This window comes from Medicago truncatula, chromosome 3 (assembly GCF_003473485.1).
Source record: "Medicago truncatula cultivar Jemalong A17 chromosome 3, MtrunA17r5.0-ANR, whole genome shotgun sequence".
NCBI lineage: Eukaryota > Viridiplantae > Streptophyta > Magnoliopsida > Fabales > Fabaceae > Medicago > Medicago truncatula.
This window is the reverse complement of record NC_053044.1, coordinates 8,878,732-8,899,108: the sequence shown is the minus strand read 5'-3', so window position 1 is coordinate 8,899,108 and position 20,377 is coordinate 8,878,732. Positions and strand designations below refer to the sequence as shown.

The following is a 20,377-nucleotide window of genomic DNA, read 5'->3' as shown; positions in this document are numbered from 1 at the left end:
GTACTACTTGGTATACATTATACAACTCACTTTTTTTAGATTTCAATAAACCTAAGTCCATACATTAGGCCCAAATAGCTTAAGTTATTTCGGTAACCCTAAATAAATATGATGCCGCCGCAACACATCTTCGTTCTTCATCTTTCTCCATTCCATTGTTCTCTTCTTTCTCTTTGCATCCTTTCTTTTTGTCGATCTTTATCTCATCCATTATTTCTCTATTTGCATAATTTCTTCTATCGATGCTATCTCTGCTTCTTTTATTCGTCTCATATTCCTCTCTCTTGTTTCTTCTCCTTTTTTGAATGGGAAGGTTGTAGTTTCCGTTTCTCCCGAGTTGACGCCACACAACAACATTCCAAATCGTCTGCATTGATCTCTTTCCACTTTGCATCGCAACGACAAAATTGGACGCAGTGGAGCCATTTTGGCCGAACCAACGACTTTTAATAATAAAGGTTAAGAGACCCTTCCTGATTTAATTTTTCTAGCATATTTCTCAGTATTCATTTTTATAGATTTACTATTTGCCTAGCTTTTAGATCTTCTAACAAACAAAGTAATCAAATTTAATTTATGTGATTCTTGGGTGAAATTTATTTAGGGTTTTGAAGAGCGCAATGGACGACAACGATAATTTGCAATAATCGGATATTGGAGGTAGATAATTTTTTAATCCCTTAATATAAAATATCTATGTTTCTTTTGTACAATCCTATCAAATTTTGATATATAGTTTATCTTTCATCGTCATCAACAACCGCTAACTACGATCATCAAACAATATCCAATATGTAATTTCATAAAAGAAGTAATGAGAAAGGTCCAATAATTTTGCTCTTCTCCATCTATATAAGTCATACCACACATTATAATTTTAGGAAAAAAGGAAACATAACTGAAAATCAATTTGTAATGTAGGTTGTTAGAATTAGTGAATTCATTATACATAGCACCATATACAATTAAAACATTCAAGAATTAAATCACTAAGAGAATTTCAAGAATTAAAAGATGGCTATAGTTTTTACTTTATTTTAACCATCATAAAAAATAAAAATTGCCAAAGAATGATTTAAATCCTTTGCTCTTCCAACTCTTTTAATTTGTTAATATATATCTGTTACAAAGATAAGTTAAATATTAGTTAAAAAAAAAAGTATTCTAGTTGTACACAATATGACAAAGAAATTAACAATGAGATACATACTTACATCCATCGGTTTTTTTTATCTGACTCATAATAATTTATTTGTGGAGCTTGTTGAACAACTGAATTATATGTACCATCTTCTGGTACCACCAACTTGTTGGTAGTTATGATCTATTTCATCTGCTAACAAAGGGGGGCTACTTTCACCTGAGACAAGATAAGAAGTGGAAGGAGACACACTAAAAGAAGCTTGAATCGTGTTATTTGCAACCAACTTGTTGGATCCATAAACCACCGACATAAGTTCATTGGTGAAATCCATTGAAATATACTCACAAGCATAATGAAATCCTAAGATGATAAAATATTAGGGTGTGAGAAAAAGAGAGATAGATCAGAATTGACAATGTACATAAGCAACAAACACAAGTATTTATGGCCCAAAAATCAAAGTTAATATTGTGCATAAACATCAATATTTAATAGGGGTGTACTTTTACTAGTTAGTGTATCCCTATTAAATATGGATGTGTATGCATAACGTTAGCATTGATTTTTGGACTATATATACATGTGTTTGTTGCTTATGTACAACTTCAATTTTGATCTATCTCTCTTTCTCTAATACTCTGATATTTTATTATCTTAGGATTTCGCTATCTTGTGAGTATATTTCAATGGATTTCACCAATGAACTGATGTCGGTGGTTTATGGATCCAACAAGCTGGTTGCAAATAGGACGATTCCGACTTCTTTTAGAGTGTCTTCTTCCATTTCTTCTATTGTCCCAAGTGAAAGTAGCTCCCCTTGTTGGCAAATGAAGTAGATCATAATTATCAACAAGTTGGTGGATCCATAAGAGGGTACATCTAATTCAATTGTTCAACAAGCTCCACCAATGAATTATTATGAGTCGGATCCCATGAAACTAACTATCACAACATTCAAAAAAAACATATTGATGTAATTATGCATCTCATTGTTAATTTCTTTGTCATAGTGTATACATCTGAGTACTCTTTTTAACTACTATTTAACTTACCTTTGTGATAAATATATATTAACGAATTAAAAGAGTTAGAAGATCCAAAGTGTTTGAAGCATTCTTTGGCAATGGTTATTTTTTATGATGGTGAAAATAAAGTAACAACTATAACCAACTCTTAATTCTTGAAATTCTCGTAGTGCTTTAATTCTTGAATGTTTGAATTGTATATGGTGTTGTGTACAATCAATTCACTAATTCTATCAACCTACCTTACAAATTGATTTTCAGTAGTTAGGTTCTCGTTTGCCCTAAAATTATATTGTGTGGTATGACTAATACAGGTGGAGAAGACAAAGTGGAGAAAAGCAACAAACAAGGTGATTAGACCTTGCTTATGGAATTGATTGATATGTGAGGAAGATTTTCTTATGGCTTTATGGTTTTGCTATTTGGAGAAGGTATTCTATGATTACATCGATGGTTTTCTATTTTGGAGTTCTTCACATGTAATGAAGAATACAAGACTGCAATCCAATGTGTTCATGTGTTGAAATCTATGAAGCTTTTCTTACTTCTGTTTTGGGATGGTTTTCTCGTGTTGAGATTTGTTTTCTCTTGATTAGGATTTGTGTGATTCATATTTTACTATTGGAACTTTGGAATCATGGAGTGCATCTTCACATCTACTTAGCAATGTTTCTGTTATTCATGTTTTATATGCCTCATATTGAACTCTACATCTTTACTGCAATTGAACAACCATTTGATGTTCATGTAAAGCCAATCATATATGTGTACAATTTGAGTACAATTTCTCTTTCTCGAGAACTAATCCTTAATATGCACACTAAGCACATGGAACTGGAAATGTCTTTAAGTGCAGTGTTTTCACTGGTGTCATTTGATTTCTTGAACTGAAAATCAAGCTCATCGTCTTTAATCAAGCAACCTTGACCTATTTTCCCGAGCTTAGCATTTCTTATAATGAAAACCATTGAGGATACAAATTCAGAAGCTCAGAAACTCAATGACACTACAAGTTTCATTGCGAATGTTCATTCAACAAATTAGGTTTCTTAAAGGAGTACTATGTTTTTATGTGGGAAATCTGGCTTATATATTTTTATGACATGAACTCTTGAAATCTTGACACTAACAACGGTAGATTTGCACTCCAGGTAAGTTAAGGAAATTGGAATTTGTTGACACTCCCTAAAATTTGTATGTGAGTAATCTGGCTTACAATGTAACATCTGATAGCCTTAAAAAGTTCATCTCGAAAAAGGAAAAGTTCTTTGTGCCAAGGTTTTAGGGTTTCTTCAGATTTTTATATTAATTTTTAATTAAATAATTTAATATATAAATAATTTAAATGAATAATATAATAATTATAAAACAGCTTATTACGATCTCTTTCTAAAAAACAACTTATTCAAAACAGCTTATCTATGCAAAACAAATTATTCAAAACAACTTATCTATGCAAAACAACTTATTAGGATCTCTTATTAAAAAAAAACTTATTCAAAACAGCTTATTTATGCAAAACAGCTTATTAGGATCTCTTTTTCAAAATCAGCTTATACGGAACAACTTATTTATTAAAAACAACTTATTAGGATATTTTTTTTCAAAAACAGCCTATTCGAAACAACTTATTTATGCAAAACAACGTATTAGGATCTCTTTTTAAAAAAAACAGCTTATTTCTGGAAAACAACTTATTAGGATCTCTTTTCAAAAAACAGCTTATTCGGAATAGCTTATTTATGCAAAACAGCTTGTTATAATCTCTTTTTATAAAAAAAAATAGCTTATTTGAAACAACTTATTTATGAAAAACAACTTATTAGGATCTCTTTTCAAAAACAGCTTATTCGAAACAGCTTATTTATGCAAAACAGATTATTAGGATCTTTTTTTATATATATATAAAAACAGCTTATTTGAAACAACTTATTTATGAAAAACAACTTATTAGGATCACTTTTTCAAAAACAGCTTATTTGAAACAACTTATTTATGGAAAACAGCTTATTAGGATCTCTGTTTTCAAAAACAACTTATTTATGCACAGCAAATTATTAGGAACTCTTTTTTCAAAAACAGCTTATTTATGCAAAACAGCTTATTCGAAACAACTTATTTATGGAAAGTAACTTATTAGGATCTCTTTTTCAAAAACAACTTATTCAAAACAGCTTATTAGGATCTCTTTTTATATAAAAAAAAAAAAAAAACTTATTTGAAACAGCTTATTTATGAAAAACAACTTATTAGGATCTGTTTTTCAAAAACAGCTTATTGAAAACAACTTATTTATGGAAAAAAGCTTATTAGGATCTCTTTTCAAAAACAGCTTATTTATGCAAAACAGCATATTAGGATCTCTTTTAAAAAAAACAACTTATGGCTATTGGAGATCGAAAATTTGTTCCAGACCCTAACAACCATCCACTTCCCAACTTTAATGTTTGTAATTTGACTTTAAGTATTCATACTTAAAGTTAGTTTGCGATGCTTCTTGAATGGAATTAACTTTGTACCCGATTTGAATTCCCGATTACCCCTCACAAAAATACTATTGGAAAATCAAAATTTGCACACAAAGAAAAGGAAAATGTTAATCAGTACTTTAAATCACTACCCAAAGAAAACCACTACTTCCTACATGAAATCGGTCGGATACATGATCAATTAAGCGAAGTATAAAATCACATAAATGAAACTAAAATTGCAAAAGAAAAATCATGAATGGAATTGTGAGGTTACAAATGATGTGTCTTTTAAATGAAGCTTGCTCTACAGAAATGGGGAGAAAGCTTTGTTCAAAAATGTGGTGAAATGACTCTGAAATGAGAAGGCAAGAAGATGAAGGAATGGCAATGGAAGAGGAGAGAAAAGGTTTTAGCCTTACATAACAAGAGATAACTAAGACAAAGATTAAATATCATGAAAAATATCTAAGGACAAAACTAGTCATAATCATCATAAATTCCCATAAGCTGAAGAATTAGCATGCTTATCAAACTTCTAATCAAATATATAAAACATCAAAAGATGAATAACTTCCAAATATGAACTAACACACAGCTAAAAACCTTTTTTTTTTTAATAATCAGACACCAATTTTATCACCACTCTTTATTAAGTTTCTATCAAGTCATATATATATGTTTTCAAGGTGGAACTTAGATATTTCCCAATACACTTCATTACGTAGGTGTTTGGTTGCACGGTAGAATTTAATAAACTTAGGTTCCAATCCAAAGCTTAAAAGTGAATTTACATTGATAAACAAGTGTTTGGATGTTTTTTTGATAAATCAATTCTTGGGTCCAAACTCAATTTCAATTGAAGCTACAAATAGTAGCTTCTACGACAGTGTAAATTGATTTTGATAATTTAAGTTGCCCAGTTCCCCCAACTGCCCTTCCCTGCGTTTTTTTAATTATATCCTTATATTATTAGTATTTGTACTGGAAATGGGATTTTAAATGCATGCCACCTGATTATATTTTAAATGATGTGTCTTTCTTTTTAAGCAACAGCTAACCTGAATCCCAGAAAGTCAGAAGAAGAGAGTTTATGATAGTTTTATATCACAGAACTTCTTTAGAGTAATCATTGTTTTAAAGGATATCTACAAATTTATAGTCAAATTCTGGTGGCCAAAGGTTAAATACACAGCAAACTTCACATAATATAGGAATAAAAATCACATTTATGATGCTTAAAATTCAAAACACAGTAAGAACAAACCACTATCTTCTTTATTCAAGCCTTCGCTTGTGACCAGTATTCACCACAAAGTTTTAAAGTAGAAGCTGATAACAACTATCTTAGACACAATGACAATCATTTGTCAGCAACAAGGGCTTCAATTTTTTTTTCAATGTGAGCTTCATGATCCTCGAGGCGACCTTTAACTGCATCATTCTCCCAACGGATCAACGTTGGCACACCAGTGAGCTTGAACTTAGGATCCACCCTCCATGGATGGTGTGGGTTCCTCCATGTTGGTCTATCTCCAACATAAGCTTTCAAAAGTGCAATTTCATTAGGTGAAGCTTCCAGCTTCTTGTAGATCACTGGCTCAGCTCTCACACAGTCTAAGAAGAAAAAGAGTACGTATCATGAAAAACATAAGGCCAAAACTAGTCATATTCATCGCGGATTTTCATTAAGTGGAGAAGTCCATGCTTCACAAAATGTTAATCAAATGTATAGAACATCCACATGTGATTAACACAACTAAAACAGAAACATATAACATGTAGAAATTTCTTCTTCTCTAACACACACACACACACATACATCATTTTGTCTATCCAGCACAATTGGATTTGTTATGTCGATAATTGAGTTAGGATTAATATTAAAACTTCATATTTATAACATACTTTTCATTTCAGAGTTCAAAAAAGTTTTAGCCTTTGTTCGGTATTGTGGTGTGGTTAGCAAAATCACAGTAGAGACTCGCCGTGAAGGAGAACCTATGTATTTGAGCTATTGGTTTTCATGGTGAAAAAACGTATCGAAACGCAAGAATTGCATGTCCAGCGAGGTTCCTAACGCAGGCTTAGTCCATGTTTGTGTTAGTGATGAGTTTTGCAGAATCACCACATACCATGTGACTTTGGCAAAAGTTCTAGACCTTCACGACAGCAACGTGATTTTGTCAAATGTATCCTATTTCTAAACATTCACTTAGCTTTTTTTTTTTCCTTTCTATAGAGGATTAATCTAAACTTCTACTCTCTTTAACAAATCCTTTATCAAAAGCGATTCCAGAATCCAATTTTTCTTTTCTGAAATTTCTGCCAATTTTGTCTGTATAATGCTATGTAATCTATGAAGCACCAACACAGACACATACAACAACACTGGCCTCTGAGCACAGACACTCTTTGGATTAGATGACACGTGTCCGACACCGACACTTATAATTACACTGAATTATATGATTTTCTCAAATTATTAGCGGTGTCGGCGTGTCAATGTCCGTGTCGTGTCCAGTGTCCGTGTCCGTGCTACATAGACCCTGACACATCCTCAAAAATAATAATTTGAGAATAATAACATAATTGAATATAATCACATGTGCTGCCGTGTAAGTATCAGACTATGAAGCACAAGACACATACATGGACAGTGGACACGAAATAGAAACTGACACGTCGACACAGATAAAATATGAAGACAGTGATATAATTCAACGTAATCACGTGCATCAGACATCATCAGGACACATCTTCCATCAGAATTGTCTGTCCTAAAGAGGTTATCCGACACTGTGTCAGACACCAGACACCTTCAATCAAATGAAGGTACTATGTAATCAAATAAACCTGACTAATATTGTAAAAAAAAATCATCAGATACAATATCAACTTATTTATTTCAAAAACCAGTTTTTACCAAGAAATTCAAACCAAAACATCAAAAAATTCATCTGGGTCAGATAAAAAACAATACCAGGGCACCAGCTGAGAGAGGTAGAAGGGTCATTATCAGCCAAGAAGAGAATGAGGTTGGCTTTGTGTTGAGGAATCTCTGATCGGAACTTCTCAAAAACAGAATCAAAGTTTGAAACTGTTGAGGTAAACACCTTCAACGTCATTCTTCACTTCTTTCTGCAAATAAACGCTATCTCAATCTCGCAGATTCGGGTTTGTGAATATGATACGAACTTGGCTACAAACAAGGGTTATATAGGAAATAAATAATTGATTTATTTCTTTTTTTTTTAAACAATAGAACGAGAATTTTTATCCTTTATCAAAATATTTTCCATTTCTTATCGTTTATCAAAATATTTTCAATTTCTTTAAGTTTGCAAAAATATATGTTACTAATTGTGTTCTCACTCGATTTGTTGGATTAGTCTCTTCAATTATGCACGGTATAATCAAGTTCCGCATAAAAAAAATGAAAAATTAATTTTTAAAGTCCGTTTGGTTCAACGAAGGAGAGGGGAGGGGATGTGAGGGGTTTTAAAGTGAATAATTATGATGGAGACAAGATAAAATAGTTTAATAAACAATCAATTTGATTTTTATTTTTTTTTGTGGTGGTCGGCGTTTGAACATCAAACCTTCCATATATTATTCATTGTTCATATCAATTGAGATATACTCACGAGGACATCAATCGATTTGATATCTAAATTGTCATTGCTAATTCAACTTAAAACATAAATTATATAAATATATTAATAAATAGTCCACAATGTATGTAAAATTAATAACAAAATAACATTCTCACATTGGTCAAAATATTTTATTTCGAAAATTAATAATTGAATCTGATTTTCTTTTGAATCTCACTTTAGACAAACTATTTTATTTGGAAAATTAAGAAATGCATCCGAATATTTTGACCAATTTTATTTGAAAATATTTAAAAAGAAAGATGTTAGGATTAAATTAATGGATTTTTTTTACAATCCAGGCAATGAGGTTTGAATCTAAAACTGAATTAATGGATTTTTATGTACATTAAAGGTTAAGCTGATGTATTTTAAATAGTTTAAAAATTGCTTAATAAAATTTATATAATTTAGAGATTATATCGTAGAGAGTGATAATTTTGAGTTTAAATTAATGATTTATTATAAAATGTTTGATAAGGATAGTACATGTTTATAAAATTTTGAGTTTAAATTGCTTAGTAATATTATAAAATTAATGATTTATTATACTAAAGAATTTGGAACAAAATCTCTAAAATGATAGTGCATGTTTTTATAAGAGAAATTATATGAATATTCTTTTTATATCACTCACTATATCACTCATTGAGATGAAACTTATGTGGATCTTACAATTTTATGTGGGATTCATTTTCAAAGAGTGATACTCATGTGAGTTTTTTTCAATAAAAGAGTTGATGTTAGAAAGTATTAGAAAGATATAACAAAAAAAAAAAAAGTATTAGAAAGAGTGTTCACAACATTTTTCTTTTTATAAGAAAAATGTTAAACAATGTGTCATGCACATTGATTAAACAACTAAAACATTTAAATTTTTATTTTTTTGGTAGATAGACGAAATGGCAAAGCCATTATAAACTCACACACACAAGTGGAGGTACCGGGGTTCGAACCCCGGTCATGGCATCCGGCCTAACAATTTCGGCATTTTGCCAGTTGAGCTAGGACTTCTGGATATTTAAATTTTTATTATTCACAAACAAACATTTTTTATAAAAAAAATGTGTAATTATTACTTGAAAAAAAAAAATAACAACTTATATTTTTAAAATAAAATTATATTTATAAATTCTTTAACCCATATTTGTAAAGGAAGAACCAAGTATACTATGTACCTGGACTAAAATAACAAACTATGTACCTGGACTTAAATCCATCTATATACAAAATGAACAGTATCAATAATGTCCGTAACATTATTTATAATTATTCTTTTTGAGTTATTATAATATCTTTTATAACATCCAAAATAATTTACAAACTTTCCTCTCAAAATTAAAAATATCATTTGCAAACTTTATTCGCATATATTTTAAAATATTTTAGTTTATACAAAGCTAAGGGAGACAGAAACAAGAGAACAAAGAGAACGATTAAAGTTTATGAAACTAAGTTTCCACAAAATCTACTAGAAACATATTTGATAAGTGTCAAGTCTTAGAGTTTCTGTTATAAATGTATCATACTCAATCTGGTAATATTTATAAGCAAAAAATAACTTTTTATAAATGTATCTAATCTTGTTTATAGATCAAATATATTAATTATTCAATAAACCTAAAAAATTATGTTTTGCTTATAAATATAATCGAATGGAATTTATGACAATTATTTAACATGTGTTTTTTTTGTTGAGTTTGTGAAAGTGGAGGTCTCATATTTTCCTTATATCCAAGGATCAACTCTTGGTTTTGTCTTCCTTTCAGCAAAAAAAAAAAAAACTCTTGGTTTTGTCTTGACAAATTTCATATAATTTATTTTTGTTCTATACCTTATGTAATTTTTATTTATTTTAAAAGATCACACATTAGAAGTTGATTTAAACCTCTAAACATATTAGACCGATCCTTAATATAAACTAGTTGAAGAGTCAACTTAGTTAAGAAGTCTACACAACTATTTTTTTTTTTTTTATGGGTGTTGAGCAATGGAAGCAAACTAGTCAAGTTTGAAGGAATTTTGATGCCTTAAGGCTTAAATCAATTAAGTATCCTGGTGTTTTTTTTTTTTTTTTTGTTTCTTTTAAAGTAAAGTATCCCATTGTTTGAATATTACATTATACTACCTCCGTCCCTAAATATAGAAGTCTTTTGAAAAAATTACGGAGATTAAGAAAGTTAGTTGTAGTATTAAATTTGTATATAATTACTACTGTTTTTACAATTTTATCCTTAAGAGAGAGAGTTAATTTATATTTTCAACATAATATTGATTGTTGATTGAAGAAAAAAATTCAAAATAAATAAGGGTATGTTGGTAAAGAAATAATTAATGTACTTGGAAATATCAAATGGGTCTTATAAAAAAGGACAAAAAAAATTTCTCAAAAAATCTTATAATTAGAAACGGAGGTAGTATATCTTTTTCATGTCGCATGCACCACAATTTGAAAATACATTTACTGAATTTTCATTGCATATCGGTTCCAAAATAAATTCAATATTCAGTTGGGAAGTCAGTACATTTATATGACAAAATATTGAATTCTCACCAAGAATGCTAATCTTTTTAAAATTGGTTTTAAACTAGGTTAACACTAATAACAATGTGATTCTATGTTACCAAATGGAACAACACACTTATAGTTGGTATCGTTAATTTGCTCATATAAGCTGCTTCATTGAATCTATGTTGCTTCATGTAGCTAAAACGATTAAATACTTATGTGCTAACATCAACTATGTAATCATGATCCATTGGTGCTTGGTGGTTACTTCATTCATGCCGAATGATAAACGAGAAATGCAAAAAATCCATTGTTTATAGTATTTATAGTATTTAAAGCTAGTATATTTAGCAAATAGTTACTAAGATAATATATATTTAACTACCACAAACAAATGATTTTATTTGTTGAAATTTAGTATAAATAAAAATGTTAGTAAGATATTCATATGTTTTATAGATGTATTTTATTTTATTTTGACATTTTTTATATCTTAAACAACTACAAAAAGAGTTTTACTAATGGAAAAAATTATCAAGACACCAGTCAATATATATTTTATCTTATTTCTTTATATTTGAGACCCTCGTATAAAGATCGCGGCTGACTTTATGAATTTATGCATTTTATCACTTTGTTTTCAAATGATGGTAAACAATTATTTATTGTTTATACTGTTTTAGTATAGTTATTTGAAATAAAATCTTTAGTAAATTACAACATGCTTCCTTAAGAGATTTATATAGTACACTCTCCTCCCTTGTTTTGAAACACACAACCCTCACTCAAAAAATGAATGACTAATTTGAGATTGGAAATTAGGAGAAAGAATCAAAGACTAAAAATTCTCGATTAATTTTACTTTATAATGTGAAATGTAACGATCCAAAAATTTCAGACATTAACTTATATAATATTTAGCGAAAAATGGTGCATATTTTATTTATTTTTAAAAAAAATAATAATAATAACAATGACTTAAAACTCACTCGCTTGAAAGTAACAATAAATAATAAATAAAGAAGTTTTTCTTTGAACCTTTTTAAATAATAAATCAGTATTGTTTTACATCAAAATATATAGTAAGGCCCTTGGCCTTTAACTACCCAAAGACACATCCTAGCTGGTCATAACTTTGGACGCTTGCGAGACTCTCGCTAAGGCGCACCTAAAGTCCACATCACTCGAAGCCTCCAACTGTAAGTCATTATCATTATCTGATTTTCAAATACGGAAAAGGGTCAATTCCCAGACAACAACAAACATACAAGTTGTACATATATTGAACATGAATTTCAAGACAAGCAAATTGTACAAAAATTAATATAACTACACAAAATGTCAACACCCAAAACACATGTGGACTCGACAAATGCACAACACCCTAAAGACCGAACTATATGCGACTCCAAATGATCCGGATATCACCTCCCTTAAAGGACAACAAAAGTTCTTCGTAGATATTTGTGGGCTCCAACCAATTATGAACACTCCGCCGTGACTCCAACCAATTATGGACACCACATACCCCACGGGTCCCAACCAATTATGGGCACCAAAAGAAATCAACGGGCCTCAACCAATTATGAGCACTCACAAGGAAACAATAAGCCCCAACCAATTATGGGCACTCAAGACTTCGGGTCCCAACCAATTATGGGCACCACGCAACAATGAATGTATGCATGCGACACCTGCATATTAACTCCACAAAATAGACAACTCACAATGAATATCCGACTAAATTAATCACTGTCTTAACCACCTGCTAGAGACATTGATTACACCGACAGTAACGCTGACTAACAAAATATGCAAGACCTCAATCCAGGCATGAAACAACAATTTATACTCACAACCAAGCAATACAAAATCAATTTATACTAACAAAATAAGCATGATACAATACATAAACATGTTAAAAACATCATCCTTTTATAAAAACAAGTAAATACATATATAAAATAAAAAAATGGAGCGCCCTTTCCCTTACCTTAACAACAGCAGCTCTTAAGATTTCCACCAACAGTCTTTACTCTATCGAATCTACACTTGTGATAGGTCTAAATGCTAGTTTTAGAGTTGATCTTTGTTCTCATTTCTTTCTCCTGCAAGACTCACTATGTTTCTATCCCTCTCTCTCTAAATTTCTCTCTATTTTCTTCAGAGTGTAGAATCAGTAAAGTGGTGAATGAATGGAATAAAGAAGGTAACCGATTGTTATTAATTGTGAAATAACCCTCCCACTAACTCCCTTCCTAAAAGAGTGGCACTATGCTTAAGGAGTGTGAAGTGAAATTGACCAATGTAACTAGGAAAGGAGGTTACATTATTGTTTTCTCTGTAAATACACGTCCCCATTTCTTGTTCTATACTATTGGCTGATCATTATACTTAATTAAATTAATACTAACATGAGATAAAGATGAGAAATTCTACACGTGCACACATAAAAATAGTAGGAATAAATAGTTATAGGGTACACTATTTAATAATTAATATAATGAATTTTGGCTATATACTTTGAAAGAAAAAAAACAAAATAATATATTATCACTCAATAAATCACAAAGGTAAATTATTTTAAAGTAAGATAAAATAATTTAGAATAAAAATATGATAAAATACCGGGATCTTACATTCTACCCACCTAAAATAGTTTCGTCCTCGAAACTGGCACTAGAGAAAGTCTCGACAACGTTCATTTATTTCTTAACTAATAACTCTAATACCTCCAACTCTTATTGAAGTACTTCAAGCAACAGGATAATACAAATTGAAAGTTTCCTTTCCCACAATTGAATACAGGCCTCTAGGTGCATTCAGACGTTCTGCTCTTGCCACGTATACTGGATCCTCCTCTTCTTATGCCTTGCAGTCCCTAGCAAGATGTCCTGGCTCACGACAACGATAACATAGATCGCTCTTTGCGGAACATTTGTCAGCATAGTGTCCTGGATCTCCACACTTGAAACAATAAGCCTTTGGCTTAAAGAGGTCTCCTCTGTCTCCAGCACTAGGTTCCAATGAATTATTATAATCCCCTTTAGGTTCTCTAGAGTCCTCGTAGGGCTTCTTCCCATTTCCTCCTCGTCCACGATTTTGATTGCTGGAACGAGTTGGTCCCCCACAGTTATTGTTATTCCCTCGAGCAAGTCTCTTATTCTTCATCGCTTCTATTTCTCTACACTTTTCTACCAAAGGATGGAATTGTTGAATTCCCAATGGCATTACCATGTCTTGAATTTCATCCTTGAGCCCTTCTTGGAATCGGTGGCACATGTAGGCCTCATCCACAGTCTGACGAAGAACTTGAAGTACCTGGACAGTGTCTCAAACCTTGCTGCATATGCTCCTACCGTCATGTTGCCCTGTTGTAACTTTAGAAAATCATCACCCAATTTAGTTCTTGCACTCTGAGGAAAATATCTTTCCAAGAACTTGGTCTGAAAAACCTCCCAACTGATTTCCTCTTGCGCATTTTCTAACATATTTTTAGCATTTTTCCACCAATACTCTGCATCACCAAGCAACAAATGTGTGGCATATTTCACCTTTGATTCTTCAGGACAGTTAATCACTTTCAAAATCTTCTCCACTTCTTGTAGCCACAAATCAGCCTTCTCTGGGTCTAATTCTCCATGGAATTGAGGTGGATTGTGACGACGGAAATCTGCCAATCCCCTTGAATCTGCTTCCCTATCTTCTCTCTGCTGTTTCAATTGGTCTCGCTGAATTTTGGCGGCTGTTTGTGCAGCAGCAGCAGCAGCCATGTCAGTCATAGCCTGAGCCATCTGGGCGTTAACATCTCCAGAAGTTCCAATAGTCTCCGGAGTACGTCTTGGAGGCATTGTTTCCTGCAATGCTTAAACAAGTCATTACTATATCTTCATAAATACTCATAGAACCACTATCTTAACTCACAGAAACTTAGATTTCTATCACTCAAATTTAAATCTTTAAAAAACCTCTCACCCTCTGCAAGTGAAATGACTCTAAATTTATGATGATAACATGAACAATGCAATGTAGAATTTATCATAGTATCAAGTGCACGGGAAGAGTTATTACTTTGTATTTGTTACAACATTGATACGAAAAAGAAAAAAAAAACAAATTTTTTAGATTTGAAACTGAATCAAAGTATTAATCGGTGTGATTTCGACAGCAGGGTAAAGTCTTTTTTAAAGATCTACAGGAGAAACACTCGCAAACGTCTTTAAAGCCACTTGATAAAGAATAATAATTAAGATTCATTATCTTGTTATTGATATACTACTCCTGGTAGTCATGTTGTGAATGTCAATTTTGTATGTACTAGTTAGTGGTATGTGCTGCCATGGAAGAATAATGTTGAGCTTCAATTAACAAAAAAAAAAATTAATTAATTAAGTGAAAATGTTTTATACATTATCTTGAGATTTGGTAGAGGATCTAACAGGACTGTTGTATGTATCCTCAGTATTTGGCTTTGGTGTGTAAATGTCTGGTTCATTGTTGATTGGACTAGCACTAATAAACGCTTTTTGTATGATAATGAAATTTAATGGATTCTTTATATTTTTCACATCCATCACTTTATGAATGATAATGAAAACTTACAACAAATACCAATTTTCTCAGACTCCGAGCTCTTTGCTTCAAAGTTATCTCTAATACCAACTTCGGATACTATAACACGATATCATATGCTTACATAGATTTGAGAGAACGAAAATTTGCGATGCTAAGTTGCTACTGTTGGTCTATATGTAACACCCTGTTACCAAAAGTAATTAAATATAAAATATTTATCAGAGTAATTCACCAATCGGGCATGCTACACTACATTTTCAAATTTCTTAAATAGAAAATAAAACTATTTAATAAAACTTATTCATAAGCCAACATCAATTTGCAGCAATATATATTCAACACTAAAATCCATCATCAACATAATAATTCTCCAATAGAAATCTTGGCATAAAAGCCTCAACATTAAATCCAACAATCAACTAAAGGGCTAAATCCATATAATCCAAAAATGTGATACATAAGGAATGAAAACAAACAAAGAAAACCCATCCCGAATGTATCAGAGCCCTAGACACGACAACTGAGCCATCACCGACTACTCAAGATCACCTGCAAGTTACCCATAGGAAGGACAACATTTTCAAGCAGAAGGGGTGAGATTCACAATAATAAAATATAGATATTAAAATCATCAATTGAATCTAACACCCTAATTAAACATCGATACATCATCTTGTAAATATAAGTATATATATATTTCACAAAGCAACATCATCATCATCAAATCAATTCATCATAATATATGGACAAATATATATTCATCAACAACATCATCATCATCATATCAATTCATCATAATATATGGACAAATATATATTCATCAACAACATCATCATCATCAACAATATGGCAATTACAACCAACAACAAAGACTCATGCATGACATGACAACACCTCTAAGACCCCTCAATAAATGCAAATATGCATGTGGTACCAAACAGGACCGAAGCCCTCACCGCTTTTGAATGGTTAAAGCATTCATCAGGACCAAAGCCCTCACCGCTGTGAAGAACTAGTGCTCCAGGACATGAGTCCTCCCGCTGTTTATGCATATGCAATGGACCCACTTGTGTATATCTACATACAACTTGACCATGCATACATTCTCATATGACTCCGGAATAAAACGACATGTATGGTTTAGCAAATACAACATACATTACAGTCATCATCAATATCATCAATCAGTAATCCCCGAAAAATACACCATTTATAATAGCCATGCTTAACATCAAGATCAAACAGCAATCATCAAAACAGCACCAACAATCTATATAATTTATTTAAGTGTAAATATACATAAATCATCACTCAACATTTAATCATGCTCTTGGTAAATAATAGTCATATATAACCATTAGCACAGTCAAAAGAATCAACCAAACAATGCGTACAACTGAGTATACAAAACTCAATTTTGATTCAGTTCTGGGTACTTTCGCCAGGCGAACTACTAAACTCGCCAGGCGAAATTCAACAAAAGGCTACTCGCCATGGCGAGCGTAAGGCGAAAAGCTACTGGGCACTTTCGCCAAGGCGAACAAAAGGCGATGGAATGGCGAACTAAGGCAGTGTTCTCGGGAAACTTTCTGAACACTCTCGCCAGGGCGAACCAAAGGCGAGGGAATGGTGAAATTTCGCCAGGGCGAGTCGTGACAGTTCCAGAATCGTGAATTTGCAGTTTTTCATCAAAAATCCCAATTTTCCCCAATTCAAACCCCAAAACAGGTTACAGTAATGTTATGCAATCCTAGAATCGCCCAGAACACAAGCTAAGTCCAATTAACATGGTTCCTATACACTTCTAATTCTAGAAATCAAAATCAAAACCCATTTTCTCCCATTCTCACCAAAACCTGTTAAATTCAAAATCAGAAATTAACATTTACACTACTGAAGCAAACCTCACCCTTACCTGAATTCAATTGCACAACACAAAGCTACAGCAAAATTGATCCCCTCTTGCTCTTGTTCTCCCCTTGGCTTGGTTTTCTTTGCTTTCCTCTCAAAGGTTCAATTATACGTGCAGACATTTTTCTATCTTTCTAACTCTTAATTTAACCTCCTTGCTATTTTCTTAACTCCCTTTAACTATACCTTATTCCCACTAAATTCTAATTAACTCCCCAATTTTCAAAATAATAAAAATTCTCACATTATTTTAATAAATATCGTAATAAATGATATAATAAAATATAGCACACCAAACATCAACACCAATCAACATAATTCATATTAAAATCATACAAAAGACTCTAAAATGAATTAAAAATAAGGCTTAATATATCGTTTGGTCCCTTAACTTATTTTTGGTTTTCATTTTGGTCCCCTAACTATAAAGTGTCTCAATTTGGTCCCATAAATCCACAACAGTTTACTATTTTGGTCACCTCCGTTAGTTTTTTAATGTTTAATATTTTTGATATGATTTCAACCATTCGATTGCAGGTCCATTATATTTACAGTGTACCGCCATCACCTAATTTTTTCCTTCCTTCCTTCATCTTCTTTCCACCACTTCTTCATATTCGTACCAAATTCATCAACATTCATACAATAACTAATAAAAAATCCAGCAAAAGAAAATCAATATTTAACAACAAATAAATCTCATATTCAAATCAAGTCATCCCTCCAACATGATGAATTCATTGCTTCCACATATTCAACACAACAAATAAATAAAATCAATACCTTTCTCAACTTACAAGAATTCAATACAACAGATCTGTTAACTTAGAAGAAAACAAGAGATAGAAGCAAAAAAATAAAAAAAAACGGGGGGGAAGAAAAACGTGAAGAAAAGAAGAGACAGAAACTGTTGTGCCATGATATCACGTCGGAAACGATTGCCTCGCCGGAAACAACAAAGATGACGACGACATAGACGATGATCCAACAAAAATCCAACAAACCATAAATTGAACACAGTAGTAGCAATCGAAATTGAAATTAAAAACTGAACAGAAGAAGAAACCAAAATCAAAAATCAAAGACGAATCGCAACCCAATCACTTTGATTTTGCAAATGAGCTTCAGTTGCACAAATGGAAATTGAGAAGAAAGGAACGAAGAATGTAAAAAATAGGGATTTTTTCTTTATTTATTTGTTTGGATTTTCTGTTAAAAATTTCTTATTTTCTTATTTGTTGAATGATGTTTGTGTTTAAAAATAAATTAACGTATTAAAATGGTTCTGGAAAAAGAAAGGGGTGGGAATCTGTGTTTATTTGTGTGGAAAAGAATAGAAGAGAATGAGACCGGCTGATGAATGATGATGATGATGGAAACAAGAAAGGGGTGAAGAAATAAAATTGATGGAATGGGGATAAGTGTTGCAATTGGATTTCATGATTGAAATAAATAAATTAATTTGGATCTCTGTATTCTCCTTCATTATTCTTTTCTTTCTTTTTATTTTAATTCATGATAATGATGATGAAAGAAAGCAAAATAGGATTGATTTTCTGGGTTAGTGAATGATTGATGAAGATGATGAAGAAAAGTGAGAAAATATTAGGTGTTAGTGGTTTACAATAGAATACAATAGACTATATATGATCCAACAATCCTCTTTTAAAGAAAAAATCAAAGGGTTAAAATTAAAAAATTTACTAAGGTCCATGGTGGACCACCTCTAAGTACGGTTCGCTTTAGATATTTGATGTTAAAAACTAACGGAGAGGACCAAAATAGTAAACTGCAGAAGATTTATGGAACCAAATTGAGACATTTTATAGTTAGGGGACCAAAATGAAAACAAAAAATAAGTTAAGGGATCAAATGATGTATTAAGCCTAAAAATAATTAAAACAACGACTAGAGTGTTACACTATCACTATTCACTACTCATGTGTGTGTTCTGATATGTGTTAACTTAATAAGTTGTTATGGTATATGTGTTGTGTTCTAGTATGTGTTTGTTGTGCACTAGTTTGTATGTATTGTGCGGGGTAACTCGCATAAATTAAAATATTTAAAGGGGTAATTGACTATAAGTGACAAATTTCAGAAGTATTTTGCCAGTTAACTCCTATCATGTTTACTCAGTTTTCTGCCATGAGTTAAATTTTGATAGGGTAAGATAGTGTAAGCATTAATCCGTCAAGTAAACATTGTTTCATAGGGTAAGATAGTGTAAATATTAATCTGTCATGAGTTAAAGTACCTTAAAGTACCATAAGTTAAATGACGAGCATTATGTAATGAAGAAAATGTGTTAAGTTCCTATTATTAATAAATATCATGTTGTGAATTCCGGTAAAAAAATCACATCAATGAAAAATAAAGATGTGTGGAGTAAAGGAAGAGGTAATCAATGTGTAAAGTGTCTCCAAGCAACAACAACAAAAACAGACCTAGATCTAAGTGTAGAGCAACACCACAAGCATAATCAAAGCACAAAGATAAGCAATGAAAGAAAGGAACAAACACACCAAAAGATTGTTGACCCAGTTCGGTCCAATATGACCTAATCTGGGGGAGAGAGCAGCTCTCCAATCCACTATGATGAAAGTGTTACAAAGAGTTACAAGAAATTAGCTTAAAAGCTTACACAAGAACAAGACATAATTTCTACCCATTTGTGTCACCCACTCTCACAATATGAATCCTAAGAGAAAACACAAAAGGAAACTTTTGATCCTTCCAATGGTGAAATCTCACTACCCAAGATGTTTACAATGTTTCCCAACCCAAGAGATCCTCACTACAAAGACACTCAACCCTAAAGTTACCTCCTTTGTAATCCAAGTTTCTCTCTCTTCAAGCTCTTCTTCAAAATCTGCACAAGAACGCTTATATAGCAGTCTTCAGTTGTCAAAATCGTGTCACGTTTTCCAAATCGTGACACGATTGGTGCGTACAACCCAAGGTACGACCAACCTTATCCTAAAAACGTTCCCAGCAATTTTGAAAATCGTGTCACGTTTTCCCAAAATCGTGACACGATTGAGCACCCTGCAAACCATGCTCACTACCTGAAAAATCATGAAACGTTG

General features: G+C 31.8%; 3 protein-coding genes across 3 annotated transcripts in view; all 3 read right to left on the bottom strand.

The window, feature by feature from the left end:
* Positions 1-5,769: 5,769 nt before the first annotated feature.
* LOC11419588 (thioredoxin-like protein Clot) lies at positions 5,770-7,844 on the bottom strand. Its single transcript, XM_003598999.4, has 2 exons — positions 7,621-7,844; positions 5,770-6,254 (listed from the first exon to the last, which is right to left on the bottom strand). Exons 1-2 carry the CDS (start codon positions 7,763-7,765, stop codon positions 6,001-6,003), a joined length of 399 nt encoding a protein of 132 aa, XP_003599047.1. The 5' UTR covers positions 7,766-7,844; the 3' UTR covers positions 5,770-6,000.
* Positions 7,845-13,667: 5,823 nt separating this feature from the next.
* Positions 13,668-13,973, bottom strand: LOC112420059 (cellular nucleic acid-binding protein-like). The gene has a single exon (XM_039831875.1). The coding sequence runs from the start codon at positions 13,971-13,973 to the stop codon at positions 13,668-13,670; it is 306 nt and encodes a 101-aa protein (XP_039687809.1).
* A 59-nt stretch (positions 13,974-14,032) lies between these two features.
* The window catches only part of LOC11438238 (receptor-like protein EIX2), a 46,104-nt gene continuing 39,759 nt past the window's right edge, over positions 14,033-20,377 (bottom strand). Inside the window, exons 3-4 of the mRNA XM_024778668.1 lie at positions 15,212-15,314; positions 14,033-14,659 (exon numbers count right to left, since the gene is read on the bottom strand). Coding sequence (XP_024634436.1) covers positions 14,033-14,659; positions 15,212-15,314 — 730 coding nt within the window. The remainder of the gene's footprint in view (positions 14,660-15,211; positions 15,315-20,377) is intronic.

What these genes read in the sequence shown, in the direction of transcription:
- LOC11419588 (XM_003598999.4), bottom strand. Translation starts at nt 7,765, where the DNA reads ATGACGTTGAAGGTGTTTACCTCAACAGTTTCAAACTTTGATTCTGTT. An exon ending in CTCTCTCAGCTGGTGCCCTG is followed by an intron (nt 6,255 to 7,620) that starts GTATTGTTTTTT and finishes TTTTCTTCTTAG; the next exon opens with ACTGTGTGAGAGCTGAGCCA.
- LOC112420059 (XM_039831875.1), bottom strand. Translation starts at nt 13,973, where the DNA reads ATGAAGAATAAGAGACTTGCTCGAGGGAATAACAATAACTGTGGGGGA.